The following is a 16440-nucleotide window of genomic DNA, read 5'->3' as shown; positions in this document are numbered from 1 at the left end:
TGTAGAAGCACTTAAGAACTAGAGGGCTGTGGCTTCACAAGGTAACCTTGGAGATTTTTGTCAGTCTGGCCATGCAAGTTACTGCATGCTGTATACATGCATTGCTGATGATTGTTGCATTTATTAAGTACCTCCACAGGAACTTCTCAGTACCTGTGCTACAATCAGCCCTTCGCAGTAAGTGTGTGATGTTCACTGTAACCATTGTGGGTTGTTAATTTAACCTCCAGGCTCACAGCAGCGGCACTTGAGGAGGAGACTGCAGGACTCACATAGGGCTTTCCAGTGAAAGAGATCAAAAACATGGGAGAAGTGAACAAACAGATGCTTGACTGACTGAAGGGTGCAGGGTACAGTGCAAGAGATAAGCAATAAGAGGAATGGGCAGAGTGAAAGGCCTTGAGGATAAAGTTAGTGTCTGAGCAATCATTTGAGCTATTGTGTTTCATGGACTCCAAAAATGTACTCTTTCAACTGGTCCGTGAACTATGGATTGAAAAACTTCAATAGAAGATGAGAAACTAGAAAACATTTTGGAGTAATAGAGTCAAAGCAGTTGATCAAGAATGGTTTGTATGGATTTTGGAAGTTAGATCAGAAAAGCATCATTGTCTTACTGTCTTTTAATCTGTTTAGAAAAAACAACCAATCGATGAAAAAATAAATCTAAGATATCTTAATCTTTCAAATTAGTTTGGCCTAAGTGGGATTTTTTTTTTTCCAGGGACCTGTTAGAATTTTTTTTAGATTAGTGTCTAATGAAATAATTGGTATGTTGCAAAAGAGAACACTTCTGTATCCATTAACTTGTAGGGTTACCTACTTTGCTTGGAGATAGATTGTTTGACATAGTATCAAAACATTCTCATCTTACTATAATTCTCAAAATCTTTAATCTTTAGCACTTCCATTAAATTAAAAAATAACAAAAAAAGAAAACCTCTGTCTGTGTAGTCAATTTTAACTATCCTTAATGAGGACAGACTCAGTTTCATACTGTAATTTTCATGTGCTAACTCGTTATATTAGTGTCTGAGCTGTAGGAGAATGTTTCAAGCCATTTAAAGTAATGTTAAATGAAGTAAAATAATCGTCCAGTCTTCATTCTGAGCCAGATCTACAAAAGTGGCTGCCTAGATAACTGAGGCTTATATATATATATGCATGGTGGTTGGGAAATGCTTCTGAAAGAGCTGTAAAGAGAATGAGAGGTTTAAAAAATTCAAAATTCACTGCACCTGTTTGCTATTATCAGCATTCTTAGAGCTGTTGTGGCAAGAACCTTCATGTGTTAGTTAAAGTGTTGTTAAATGTTAGAGTGAATTTTATAGAAAAATATGGGTGTGGAGGGGAAGGGAAGGGATCTGGGGAAAGCGTTCTGAGGATTAATGTTCTGAAAAAAATTAGGTTTGAAGTGCCACATACATACATAGTAATAGTTACGAAACTTAATACTCTTAGTACTTGCATACGTTTTCTGGGATTAGTAGAATAGAATGAAACTGGGTTTTAGGTCTGCTGGCATGTCATGTGGTAAAAAGAACGTGTGCCTGGGTGATACTGATGTAATCCGGCGGAGAAAAATGGTAGTGCTGCATTGGGAAGCAGTGAGGAAGAGATGGAGATGTTCTTGTACCAATGAGAAGTCAAATAGCAAGTATACTGAAGGGAGGAAAAAAAAAATAATCTATGACTGACATTGAAATAAATGAGGAAAAAAAAACCCCTTCTGAATTCTAGGATAAAATTGCATTTCATTTGTTTATTTATTTTGCTACCATTTCACTTAATTAGATAACCAGCTGAAGTTCCCAAAACTTCGTCTTTAAAGTTTGGATTCTTCTCAAACTTTGGTAGTATAAGGATTACAATGAAACCCCAAGATGAAAAAAATTCTGTCTCCTCTCGTCTGTAAAAGACAGGGCCTTTGTCCTGCAAATGAAATACTATGTTTTGATTATGTTGCATTCTGTTTATTTTTAGAACAAGTTCCATTATGGGCTATCTCAGCCAATGGTGTATTGTTGAAATTATAAGTAATCCCTTTGAAATAATTGAAAAGACCAATTTGTCTTCTGAAATATTCTCTCATCAATTTGGTAGTAAGATATCCTATTGGAATTTTCAGAATTGGTTTCAAGTTATCTTGCCCAGGTTTTGTCTAGAGCAGCAAAAAAGTATAAATCTCCCATGTCCAAAAGTCTATTTGACATGATGCTGGAATATGAGATGATGGTAGTTTTCTTGTTGTCATTCTGGACACCTTAGTTTATTTTTGTTTCAACCTCAGACAACATAGCATGTAAATTTCCTAAGTATAATATTATGTCTTTGGATGAGATTGGCACAGTTAAAGGAAGATTGCATTCCTGGATTTGAACTGTAAGCCTAATTTTGTTACTAATTCTCATTGTTTCAAAGGTACAGTATGAGTTCAGTAGTTACCCTGGAAGCCCAAGCTGAGGAACTGTAACTTTTCTGTAAAAGTTTTCATTATTCTGTTCACTTATTGCTAGCTATTTTTGGAGGGAAATGGAAGATACAGCTAAAACATGTATTATTATCAACTTCTAAGACATTAAATCTAAAGTGATGTGCCTAAACCCCATAGGCTTTGAATTTATTTGCCAGTGGCATTTCCTAGGAGCTGACAATTTTTACTGCTACATTTGCTGAGGAGATGTGACTTTGGGAAAACTCAGATCCTCGTGTGTATGTATGTTGGTGCTCATAGAAGAAGAATAAAGACCATGATTGAATATACTGTGTAACAGCCATGTTTTGCTCTCTCTTGGTTTGCTTTTCTTGGATTACAGTTACCGTCCTGATGGGTAACAGTTGAATCTGTTTAATGTGTAGTGAGGGGTCTTAGGATAAAAAAATGTGCTGTGATATGAAGGACCCTTAAAAATAGAAGCTTGTCTTGAACAAGAAGCCTAGCTTTGAGAAGTCTCTGTATTTATATTCCCTTATAAAATACTCTGTGATTCGTCTCTGTTGACCAATTATTTTGTTGTGATTCTGGAGTTCGCTGATGGTAGTTGCATGCTGTGTATGGCTGATGGTCATTTCTCACTGTAACCTGGTCAGTGCTTGTCCAGCTTGACTTTGAGCAGTCTTGAAGCTCGGGATAATGCCTTCAAGCAGGGTCAGGAGTTTGGAGCCTCCACAGCAACTGCAGATTATCCTGAACATTTTTGGGTTTTCCCCCCATGGGGAAAGACATGGTCCGTATTTTGGTTTCAGATCTGATTACAAACTGTTCGTTTAATAGTCAGCATTTTGTCTCCTTACAAACTCCAGTTTTGAAGTCACAGATCACCTCTCTTCTTCATAGGCTGGAGGTCCTATTGAATTTGTTTACCTATGCCAAGTGATTCCTCCCATTAGTTTAAATCGCTAAGGGAAATCAGCATCCAGCTGGTAGACAGTTGTACTGATGAGGACCCATTGATTTTTCTCTCCTGTCCACTTACCATCAATAAGAAATGTCCTTAGCTTTCATGATACTTCTTCCCTGCTATAATGTTGCCCTGTTACCTGGCTAGTCTCACTGTCAGGGCTGGTCTCAGTTGCTGATCACATTGTATGTGGATGTGATTAACAGCCTGATAAAAATGTTTTAAGTCAATACTTGAGAAGCCTAAATAAAGATAACGCTTTGCGGTTAGAGCTGTTCAATAATGTATTCTATTTGATGTAAACCAATGGTAAAGAATTGCTGTTTTTAACAGAAAAAATCTTTTATATCAAGGATTGAAGTTTACCTAGCTTGGCATGATTTAGCAGTATCCAGAAAAGGAGAGTTTAAGAAAATACAGACAATTCATGTTCCCTTTTGGGGAAAAAATAATTCTTCCCTCTTTAACAGAACTTTTGCTTATCATGTTTTTTTTTCACCACAGTATTTGAAGTATTTTCTTTCATAAGAAGGAGTGGGGAGCATGTAAACAAAATATTCTGTGTGCATGTCTCCAAAGTGATAGGCTTTTGAAAGATTATTTATTTAAATTTAGCATGGTCAGTTTATTTTACAAGGTCCCTGGGAAGAAGTGAGCATGTAAGTTTTGAGAAAACTTGAGGAAAGCTGCTCCTTCTATGGAGTTTTGTTTATGTTTTTATATATGAATACAAACACAGATACTGAGCCATTATGTGTTCTTTCTAATCTGCCTATATTGTAACAAATGTTTCTTACTAATAGTTGTTAAATAGTGTACTTTTCAAATCTTTAAACAGATGCTACCAAATATCACTATAAACCACCAGTATGGACAGTTCTGCAATAAATGGTGTATTTAACAGGACAAGTGGGGGTGGACTTAGGTGATCATATGGGGGAAAGGACTATGTGGAAAGACTGCTAGGAAGGACTGAGCAAATAAATGACACAAATGCATATGTGTTAGTGAACCGCAAAATACTCTCCTATTTTTGAAAATCTTAGATGAGTAATTGTCAGCTGTGCCATCTGTAAGTAATGTGGGCTTCCAAACTTGTGGCAATTAAAACTGCCTGGCATCCCACTCCAGCCCTGTATTTTATACTGTGTACGAGTCAGTACTGAAGACTAATCTCTTATGACATTAATCGTCTCATGAGGAGAGACGGAATAAATCGCAGTAGCCCTTCCTCTCTTCACTCATGAAGATAAATGCTATAACATGATGGCTGATCTTTGTTATGACACTAACCATTATATATTTAACAGAGATAGGAAAATCCCACTGACAGCTAACAAAAGAATTCTCTTTTTATACATTCTATGAGAAGGCTGTATTTCTTTAGTTCAAAAACATCATATCTGCTCTCAGAGCAATTTAAGCAGTAGGTCTGGATTGTGCCAGTGAACTCTGTTCTGTACACAATGATGTCATGATTCAGACTAATGAAAACTGATGTGAAATAATTGTGCAAGTTTTGGAAGGAAAAAAATGTATAACAGCCAAGGACTCCTAAGGCTCTACTCTTTTTTGTATTGTCCATTCTGACAAGAAAGAATAACTTTTCTATTTAAAACAAACAAGCAAGCAACACCCCTCCCTTCCCCGCCACCCCCCACCCCACCCACCCCCAAAAAAAAAAAAAACAACCCCAACCCTAAAGTTTCCAACATTTTTCATTTTGTGGCGATTTCTGTTTTCCATTTTGCCTCCAGTACTTGAACAGGTGGGCTCAAGGAACTGAAAGTGGCTTTTTGTTGTGTCTCTGATTGCAAGGGACTTTTAATTTTTCCAGCTTTGTTGCTTGCTGTACACCTCTTGTGAATTACTTTCCAGGTTTTCCATGCATTGGACACATTCTGGTCTGTCTTTCTGGGATAAAATTACCAAGAAAGATTCTTAATAATTTTCTGCATTTCTGCTTATTAATTTGAAGGGAGTGATGCTGTCTATCATCCTGTGAGTGAGGAACAGAGCAAACAACTGAGTTGTAAACTTTATGGACTTCCCTTGTGAGATTAGGAGGATCAGTGTGACTTACACTGGCTTTTCACCTAAGCATCAAAATGTGCTGTAAATTTCATGAGGTAGTTTCATACCATCTATCTGACAGAATTAAAATGGAAGTATAATTTTTACAGTTTTATTTTTGTTTGCTGCATTAACCATATTTTAGTAACATGGATATAAGTGCTTTTTGGCTGGTTAAATATATTCATGGTGTATCAGTGGAGTCAGTGACAGTTGCAGCATGAAACTTGTCTTACCCTTTTAGTGGGTGAGTTTTACCTGGATGAAATACTTAAAGTGTCCAAAACTAATATGTAAGAATAGTTAGGTAGAGTGCATAAGTGCATAGTTTAAAATATTTTATTTGTATTTTGCTATCCTTTTTTTTTTTGCTTTCCTCTTTCTTTTTTTTGTTTTCTTTTTTGCCTTCTGGAAATCTTAGGTCTGTATCTTTAGGACACTGTCTAACAAGATAAGCTCTGATAGTAAAGCAATGGCAAGAAAACGGGCATAACTGTCACCTCCTGTTAAATTTGGTACATTCAGAGAGTAGCCAGTAGGAATTTTAATTCTCACATTAAAAGTAACCCTTACAGATTACATTTGCCTGAGAAAATTAAGCGATGAAGGCTTTTAGAACAAACACATACTCATTCTCTCTGTTGTTTTTCTAGGAAGTTTTACTCTTCATATTTTTTTTATTTTACTATGCTGAAACATAAGTTACACAGCAAACCTTTCAGTATCTCAGAAAAAAAAATACCAGCTTTCAGTAGAGAAAACAGCATATATGGAAGCGAATCTGTTTGGAGTTTGGTGCTTCTTAGGATGTTTTTTCTTGTTCCCTTAGGAGTGATGAATGTATTCACACTGGCGGTAGTTCTTTCCTCTGTTATCTGTAATATAAAGGCAGCTGACAGGGCACTAATATTCATTCCGCTCCATTAGTTCCAGTCACCTAAGCATGGCCTCTCCATCTTGTACAGGGGTAGGTGCTAAAGGGGAATTTTTATCCCTGCTGGAATTAGAGGCATTTCAGGATCATGGCCTGTACGATCACCAAATGAGTGCAGATTTCAGTAATCTTTTTGGGTGGCAGAGCTGCGTTTTGCTCCTGGCCCCTTCTCTGGAATAATGATTTGTAGTTGTGAACAGCTTTGACCCATGTTTTTCAGCTGGGTCCACTGATACAGAAATTGAAACTTCTATTCTAAACTAAATAGGCAGAGAATATGGTCTACAAGCTATGGGAGGTTCATAGGACAATTTGTCCTGTCAGCACCTAAGAGCTACAGCATGTTGTTAGCTAGCTTTTGAGTATTGACTACCTAGGCAGCACTTGTGTACCTGTGTGTGGGTTTTGGGGAACCCATGGCAATGAACTGCACCTGTATGGGTGTGCTAATGTTTCAGGAGGTAGAGGATATAGGAATGTACTGTGGGAGTTTACTGTGGAAAGAACAAGAGAAGAAAGGTATTTCAGTAGGGGTGCGGAAAGGTGGGAGATACGAAGTTAGGGGTATTGCAGCACCTCAAAAGATGAGAGTATCACTTTGAGAGTAGACAAAGGCTGGGCAGTGTGAGAGGCAATGGGGCATTGTGATAGAAAGCAAGAAGAGCTATGGCTTGCATGGCTAAGCAGAAGTCTGGGGGCTGGACTGCACTGTCAGAACTGATTTTGAGAATCTGGGCGCTCCATCGCTTGAACTGAAGTCATCACTAGTAATCCTGCTGCTAATGATGGAACCCATACCGGCGTAGCAAGTTTGACATCCTGCTCACTGGGGTATGTATCTTTGATCGTGATCTTACAGAAATCTGAGAGGATTCTGTGTGCTCACTGGGTTCATCCTGTTACAGTCACTGAGGTGTTTATGGATCTGTGCTGACAGAGCCTTTAAGTGAAAACTCCGGGTTGCTTGGGCAGGCTGACTGCATTAGTAAAGAGAGAAATACAAAGGTTTCCTTTTGTTTCAGTATGTCAGACTAGATCAATAAGTTATTAGAAGTCAGTTGTTTAGGGTTGAAAACTTTACCCTGTGTTTTCTGGTGTGATGTATGAAGCAACTACCAATGGCAAGATGTCGTTGCTGCTAGAGCTTGTGCCTTTTAAAGGAATAACACAATTGTATGTCTAACTTTAACTGAACTGTAATCCAATTTCTTTTGAATTCAAAATATCAAGTGTACAGTTTATCTGGAATTTCCAAAGCACTGTTGCTGCCTTTCTGTAAGTTTAAAATATGACATTATAAATAAATTTAAAAAAGAACAATAAAAGGGTCCAGACATCTCAGAACAAGCCTCAAACCAGCCAGTCAAAGCAATTGAATGAACAAATAATTCGGCTTCTTTCTTGCTCTTTCCTTTCATTAAGTATTTTAGGAGATGATAATGCCTTACGTGTCTGGCAGGTTAGCAAAGCTAGGTGGTTTCAGACCAACTTGCAAACAAATTCTGTAATAGAAATTCTCTTGCAGGAAACACTCTCCCAGTTGTTCCCTGTAATTCATGCCAAAGGAACTGTAAAGTGCTTTTGACTGAAAGAGGGCTGAGGAAAAATGTTTTTTGGGTGAACTTTAAACCATTTGAGCTCTACAGGTCAGTACCATATTACCTCTGAACCTGAAAAAAATGTGGACTAGCAAGCATGCACATAACTGATGTTAAAACTTAATTTAATGTATTTCGGCAGGTTTAAGTATTCTTGTGTTGCTTTCTTGTTCATGTTACATTTTTGTTCCTTTCCTTGCTTGATTTTTACTTCCCTATCTGTAGTGATGCATGGATTATGGAGACAAATTCATAGTATGGAGCATACTGTGAAAGACATGTCTTATAAAATCTGAGTAGAAGAAGGTGCATTTTATAACTTCCTTGTTGTAACTGCAACTGCTCAAAGACAGAAGTCCTACCAGGAGAATTATTACTCCCATTTCAGCTTCTTTTTAATATTTTAGTACTTGGAAACTACCCTTTACCTTTCTCTTAATTACCATCAGCAAGAACACAATGAATATCTATTTGAGAACTTACGTTAAAATAGGTTGTAGTGCATCTTCCCTCTTTCCTCTTTTTCTTGTATCGTGTACCCCCCCTCCTCTCAATCTTCTTGCTGTTTTCTCCTCCTCATACATCTCTATGCACTTCCTTTCTTCCCCCAGTCTGTACCCTACCATCCTCTCCTAACCATTTACCCATCTTGCTTCACACAAAGGGCTTTGAACTTTTACCAGGCTGCTGATGATTCTCCAATGACTAAAGCCGTTAATCAAAAATGAATACAAAAGATTTAAGTGGGGCATTTCCCACAATAGAAGTCAGTTCTCCTGTTAACCTCACACAAGCAGCTGGAAAAGACAATGCTGGATTTTTTCCAGGACGCTGTTCTTGTACCCTGTTTGGGACTCCATCCTTCAATTCATTAATTTACTTTCAATTCATTAATTTAGTAATGGGTGGCTAGAAAATGTAATATATTTTCTGCTTAGGAGAAGGAAATTTTTTTTTCTGTTCTTTTATTCACCCTGCTGTCTTTGGGCAGTAAAGATTGTCTATTGTGCAGTTCAGCCTGACTTGTATTTTCGCTGTTGAGTGGGAGCACTGGCAATAACTGTACTGTTCCTCTTTCTCCTCCCAAATTATTTAAACAATATTCCCAAGAGAATTGCTTCAGTTTGTGAGTAGTGGCTCAGCCTGTAGTTTAACCAAGCAGACGTGATAAAATGATCCTGATTTTTGTCAGCTCCCTGACCTTCAGATCCCTGCAGGCAGCTTCCAGAAATGGAAGAGGCTCTGGCCGGTTCCAGCTAACTGTACTCTTGCCACACAACCAGCATCAGCAAGCCCACGAGACTGATCTGCCTACTGCTTTTGGACCACAGCACAATATCAGACCATACTTGGTTCTTGTTAAGAAGAATAATTTTCCGTCAGTGTAATTGATAGCTGCAGGAGTAGTGGCAGCTTCTCTGGCAAAGCTTCCCAATTTCTGCAGGAATGTTTATGGGTGGCAAGAAAACAATTTTCTAGTTCACCTTTCTTCGTGCTGTCCCTCTGCTTGTATTCCCTCTAGTGGCTGAAATGCAAACGATTGAGCAGATCCAATTCAGGTAGTCGCAAGCAGCTGTGTATATAAATTAAACTAATCATTCCATCAATTACATAGAGGTTCTCTTCTGATTTTGTAGGCAAGCTGGGCATTCAGGATTTCTCTCTTATGCAAAGCTGAGAGTCTTGACTCTGCTCTAGAGTTTTCTTGTTAGCAGTTCACTGGAAAGTGTTTTTTCCCCAGTGTGGCAGCTGATTTTTTTGAGCAGTTGTCGATGCACAGATGACAGATGCCATGGTGAGAAAAGGAATTTGGATTTCTTCTTGTCCCATGTAACTGACATGACTTTTCCAGTGAAACTGGGAACGTATGTGTTTGTGGCTTTTGCGTAATTATTTAATATCTCTGAAGTTATGGGTTGATAAGTGTAGGTGATACAAACATAACAATCTGTCAGGCTGTTACCATTTGCTGGGAGGTTTGATTTCCACTGTGTTTGGTAGGATCTGAGTCGTCTTCTCTTTGAGCCATTAACCAGGGTTTGAATGAACACCAAGAATGTGGTCAGTGCAATGACTACTTCTGTTCTCTTCCAGATTGTCCTGATGGGTATCAAATTATTTGTGCCAGTTATTTAGCGGCTGTCCCTTTTTAAGGCTGTGGTTGAATGGCAGGAATAAATGGAGCATATTTGATCCTCTGTGCTAGAGGTTGCAGTCAGTGCAAACCATTCTTCTGCCTTTGTCCTTCTTAACAAAATGCATTGAAACAATCATACTTTTCATGACAGTACTTTGGCATGTTTTAAGTTCAGCATTATTAGTCACTGCCCATATATGATACGAGTGTTGGTGGATGGAGTGGGAGGAAGGAGGAAGATATTTAAAACCGATACAGGCTTCCTCCCCTGATGTGCGTTACTTTTTCTGACCAAGAAGTCTATGACTTAACCTATGCTACTGCATTTTAGGATTTTATTTGCCTTAAGGCACAGTTAGTAATTCAGTTTATTTTCTAATACTATTTTTAAAAGTCTTAAGGATTGTGGGCTTTTTGCAGTGTTCATGGTGAGATACAGAGGCAAGAGACACTAGTGTAATTATCAGTTCAGTGTATTTATTAGGTTACAGTCTTAAATAATACTCTGATGCTGTTTTCCATAACTGGGGGAAGAAAATGAGATTATCATTAAAATGTTTTTACAAGTAATTATTTTTATTTTCTTATTGTGATAAATGGTTGAAACTGGCGGGGTGGGGTGGGGGTGGATGACAGCATGGTGGGAGTGGCAGAAAAAAACATCCTTACTAAGGTTCTCTGCTAAATTAATCTTTGTTTTCAACTTAAGCAGTGTTTGAATTGGAGAATTAATGCTTTTCAGTTAGGGTATGAACAGTTCTTTAAATAACAGGCTTTAGAGCGTTTCAGGGGTTAGATGAACAGAATTAAATTCATGGGATATATGAACTGCAACCTACGCTACATGTCCAGCATAAAACAAATCCACACAGTGGGCAATTGTTTGCTCCAGCACTTTCATACTGTCTAACATACTCTGCATCTCAGTTTGCCGTTATACCCTGAATGTGTTCACTTCATGCTGTGGTATTTGAAATCTGCTTTGTGGGTTTGATTAAACTTTCTGTAGTGGTGTTATGCATCCTGCTTGTTGGTTTCATTGTTGTTTGGTGAAGATGATCTTTCATATCCATATGTCTGGCCATTGTTTCCACAACCAGTTCAGTGCAGCTTCCTCAGCACAAACTGCTCTCCCTTCTCCCATTGTCCAGAACAGGGTGAATTCTGATGTTTGAGTAGCTTTATTGTTTCCTTCCCATTACTGTCAAACTCACATGGTAATACTTGGCACTTTTACTGACTTTATAGAGCACGATGTGATGTCGTAGTGAAGGGGACAGGGCTACCCAAATTTTCTCAATTGCAGGGAGGAGCTGCCCAGGTGTGCTGAGGGGCCTGTACTCAGGAAGAGAAACAGGGAATCCTCCACAGTGAGTAACCCCACTTTCAAGTGCACACAGTTTCCTTCATAGCCGTGTCCAGTACAGTGTAGTTTCCTCTTCTGTCCTTTCCAGTTTGCCCTCTGGAATGTTCCCAGTTCAGTTCTCTTTTTTTTCCCTTTATTTTGGTGTATTGTCATTTTACCTTGTCCTTTTTCTTCTTTGTTTTCTTTCTGAAGGTTAAAGTTTCCATTTTTGTCTCTTCACACCATTAATCTTTTCTCATCCTAGTTTTAATCTTTATACGCATTGTCATTTTTCCAATGTGTCATTGTGATTCTGTCACTAATACATCATATCATTTCTCTTCCCTTGCTGTGCAATGGCCCTTTTCCCAGCCCTGTGCAGTGCCTTCTGTCCTTACTCATTGCTGTACTCTTTCCTACCCACTCTTCTTTCTCCTTTCAAATCACCTTTCGGTTTTTCTTCCCTGACGGGTCCCTTTTGAATCTTGCCTATTGATGTACATGAGATAAGCTCAGTTCAGCTCCCAGACCTTTATAGTGCAGCCCTCACTTCTGCATTTTTCTTTGTGGAACTGAAAGATAAAGGATACAAAGCTCATCTGTAACAAAGAACTGAAGGATTTGGTAAACTGTGTTTTGGCTGTGAAGGGGGAAAACAGGCAGTAAATCAGAACTGTAAAATGGCAGGAGAGGGCTGATCTGGTCAAGTTGTAGTGAGTAGGGAGGCTTTGGTTTTAGGTGAGCTGCTTGTGTTACAGCCCTGGCTAGCACCGTTCACGGTTTGATGACTTGCATGATCCGATGTGGTGGTGTCTCTAGTTCCTAGCGGGCAGGTTATCCACACAGCAGTAGCTACTTTCACAATTGACATAATTTGGTAACTACTAGAGAGAATCTCAGGGTTGGATGAATTTGGAGACCAAACTGATTTCTTATTTACCCAGGATGGAAATGCAAGTTCTGACTGAGATATGTTGGCAAGATGCTCTGGGAAGCCTGATTGCCATGGTCTGTGCTGCACTTTTTACTACTGATTGAAAGATTTCATTTTCCAGGGCTGTCAGTCTGGCACTTTACATGAGCAAAAGAATGGCTGTTTGTTTAATGGCTTAAAACTGATGGGGACAAAAAGGAAGTGGAAAACCGGAAAAGTCGGTACAAGATGGATGTATCTGGAAAGAGGAGTGGGCTACTTTGGGCTCAATTGGAAAAGGCAAAGGAGTGGAAAACTGAGCTGAACTGGAAAAATACACTGCACTCTGTCATGTAGCATCTTGTGTGCTGTGACTGTTCTGACTACTTCATTTTTCATTGTTTTTTAGAAACAAAAAGTGTTTTAAAATTGAAACCTATCTCTGTCAATTCTCACAGTAGCTCCTGTTCTACAAATGGAAGGTTTTAGCCAATTTTGTTCCTGAGGTCATGACAAAACCTAAGTGTAGAATATCCAAATGACCTCAAATAGTTCTAAAGTAATAATAATAAAAAAACCCACTATCTGTCTCTTCCATTTTGTTTTGGGGTTTTTTTTTTCCCCTCCTGCCTGAAAGGAACTCCGTTGCTGTGTCATAAAATTAGTTGCATATTTCAGCTCTTTTATTTAGAACCTGGTAAGAATTTTTACCAGGCAGATGTAGCAGATGATACACAAAAGCAGCAAGTAAATCTTACTCTTGCTGCAGTTTCCTGGATTGTATCTGGCCTTCCAACAGACAGAGGACTCCAGTCTCAACACTACTGTTCCCTGCCTTTCACAAATGACTACATAAAAACTGCATGATTGCATAACCTTTCAGATTCACAGGACAGCTGTGTCCTGTCACTTACACATTTGTTATTTCTTTTCAGGCACTGGAAAAGTACCCCAACTCACCAATGACTGCAAAACAAATACTGGAAGTCATTCAGAAGGAAGGGTTAAAAGAAACAAGGTCAGTGTTTGTGTTCTGTATTTTTGCTATCTCTTTGAAGACCATCTAGGAATGGTATATAATCTTTACAAAACATAAAGTGCTGGTTAATGGCTGAACTGATTTCCAGTTCCAAAGTGGGAAATAGAGCCAATGGGGTTTGTTTGTTTGTTAGTTCAAGACTTTTAAAATGATTAGTGACTGGCTTAACTTTGTACCTTCCAAAAGGAGTCTGTGGGCTAGTTCCAGTCTAATGGCCTTTCTTTAGAAAGACTGTAATCTGCTCAGACAGCCCAGTGCTACGTCTCATTTTTGCATAAGGACTGAAGCTTGATAACTGGGTTGCCTCTGCCACCGTGTGCATGGAGAAAGTGTGACATGGAGCTACACGCACTCCTTCTCTCACTTGGGTTTGTGGTCTGGCACTTAAATCACTGTTACGACATGCTGGTGTTGCCTGTGGTAACAGGGGTTGTGCTGATGAAGAACTGGGAATGGAAGGAGAGGGGTGTTCGAACACTGGGAACTAGTCTGTGTGGCTGTAGAGGTTGGATACTGAGTTCCTTAATAACAGTGTACTTTGGATGTGGATTTCAACTATAATCATTAAGCTGTTAAGGGATAGGTGGGTTATCCAGAGCCTACGGAAATCAACAGTTGTCTTCCAGTGACTCCTGGTTCAGATGGGAATGCAGCTTCTTGTTCTTCAAAGGTGACTGGCTGTTTGGTAGGTCTTCTAGTGACCTGCAGATAGAAACTTGGGCAGGAAGTAAAATAAGTTAAGGAAAAACTGGTTGGTTGGTGGGGGTCTCCTACAGGATGCACTTTCCTCTTCTCCAAATGTTACAGTAAAAATTTTCTATTCTAATAAATTCTTTTAATACTTATTGCTGTCTCAAAGAGAAGGGAGACATCCGCTTTTATTTTAATTATATTCTTTTAGTGTGGAACCTAATCTAGGACAAGAGAACTTCAAAGGCTGTGTAGAGGAGTAGTAACACATTATGTCTGTTACTTCTGAGTTTAGGGGACATATTTTTACTGAATTCACTGTTGTTCCTAAGAAACAGAACACTGCATGATCATTTGCACTGCATAACTGTGCACTGCTTTGTTGGTAGCCTCATAACATGCTTATAATAGCTGTATTTTGGTAAAATTGCAAAAGAGTTGCTATGCAAGTTGAATTTGCCACCTTTTACACATGTAAAATGCTTTAGTTCCTGTCCATAAATCGCTTCAAGTATATTTGGCAATGATACCAAGGAAACAAGGGGATGAAAACTTTTGAAAATGAATGTCCAAATATGTGTTTTGCTGCAAGGATTTGCATACAACAACAACAAAAAAGCAAGAAAACCCACCTTTGAAAATCTGTTTTTATTAAGATACTGTTTCTCACAGCAGTGAATAGATTGCTTTCTTCTTACATCTTGTGATGTGAGACAACTGCATGGGAGGGGCTCACATGCCTGATAATAGCATTTCTTTGTAATTTTAAAAATTCTTGTTTCCATGAACAGTGCATGAATGAAATTTTTGTGCAAAACCTATGGGAGGGAGTGAAGGCAGCTTTTTTTATAATTTACATATAGAAAATGTGGAAGCCCTTTTGAATTGCTGCAGAATGGATAATAAGAGAAAGATTCCTTTAAAGAGGTTCAAAGCTAGATCCTTCATTTCTTCAGTTACTAAGAAACTAAGAACTGCAGGGAAATAGGAAGGAAATTCAGATTAATTCTGATTTTTTTTTTTTTTTTTTTTAATTCATGCTATTGTATGTACAGGTATGTGTGAATGTATAGTAGATTGGAGGATGCCGTATGTGGTCATGAGTATCTAGGTAACTGAGAAGGATCAAAGTCAATGTTCTTTACTCCTTACTTGAAACATTGTACTACATTATAGGCTAAGTCATCCTAAACGGATTAGTCTAAAAATTCTAAATTCTGCAAATTGACAAAACAAAAAATGTTGATTCTGTATTGATTATGTAAAAAGTATTTGGATTCTCATTTAACTTCTGATTTCATGTAAAAGTTGTGTTTCTGCTGCCTTTTTATATCAGTTAGGCACAAACCTGCAAAGTTATCTGAGTGCCTAATTCTTAATAGGAGCTGATAAGGTATTTGACTTCTTATACATATGTGTTGATTGGGCCTCAGTGCGTAAGTAATGTTTTGTTTTCACAGTCCTTGAATTCAGAGTATCCCATTTACTTCATCCAGCTCTGCAATTTCTTTCAGTACCTTTCTGCCAGTATGTTACCTTTGCCGTTACTAAAGATGATCTTTTCTGGTCTCTATGCTGCAGCCAGCTAAGAGGAGCAAGGGATGTAAATTTATGATGTGTAGCCACCTAGTCATAAGCAGTAGAATGGCACTAGCATATTTTATTCTTTATTGATTTGTGTATTCTTCAAGTCTGAACTTGTACCGCAATACGTTACTACTTTAATTTACTTTACTTATTCCTTTACACTGATTATCATTGTCAGTAGAACCTTGGCAATCCTAAATGAAGTTCTTCAAAATTTCTCCTCTCTACTGTTCCATTTATAGATGAACAAGATTAATTGGCTTAGTCATTTTTCAAATATATTGCAGCATTAATTAATCTAAAGCTTTTTGCTGTGGTAGTAAATCTGAATGAATAACGTATGATTTTCAGCAATCTCATTGTAGTCATTATGTGTAATCTTTAAAAAGACAGTCAGACTATTCAGCTTCTTTGTTTGCAATGAAGACATCAAGTTGCACATTTTTTTAGTTATTCAAATAATTAAATACAATAGGAGAAAAATTCCAAAGTTACAAAGCAGATATATGTTAGAAATTAAAATAAAAGCTTACTGACATGTCCTGTGAGAGGTTATATACCTACCCAGTTTCCTATATCTTGGGGGATGTACAGCTGAATTTTGTTTTTTAAATATCTTCCCTGTTAAGATGGTTGGTTGTAAAATGGTCAGCAGGCAGGCAGTTCTGCGTCCTAGAAAGAGTAAAACTTTTAAGGCAAACCTTTTGGTGATGTAGAAAACAT

At 38.2% G+C, this 16440-nt stretch overlaps 1 protein-coding gene across 1 annotated transcript in view; it reads left to right on the top strand.

The window, feature by feature from the left end:
* ASXL3 (ASXL transcriptional regulator 3) overlaps positions 1–16440 on the top strand; it is a 126202-nt gene that overhangs the window by 11932 nt on the left and 97830 nt on the right. Inside the window, exons 2-3 of the mRNA XM_059815622.1 lie at positions 13337–13419; positions 13767–13769. Of these exons, the coding sequence (XP_059671605.1) occupies positions 13337–13419; positions 13767–13769 (86 nt within the window). The remainder of the gene's footprint in view (positions 1–13336; positions 13420–13766; positions 13770–16440) is intronic.

Source organism: Gavia stellata, chromosome 3 (assembly GCF_030936135.1).
Source record: "Gavia stellata isolate bGavSte3 chromosome 3, bGavSte3.hap2, whole genome shotgun sequence".
NCBI lineage: Eukaryota > Metazoa > Chordata > Aves > Gaviiformes > Gaviidae > Gavia > Gavia stellata.
The sequence above is the reverse complement of the archived record's forward strand: the minus strand, read 5'-3'. Positions and strand labels throughout refer to the sequence as shown.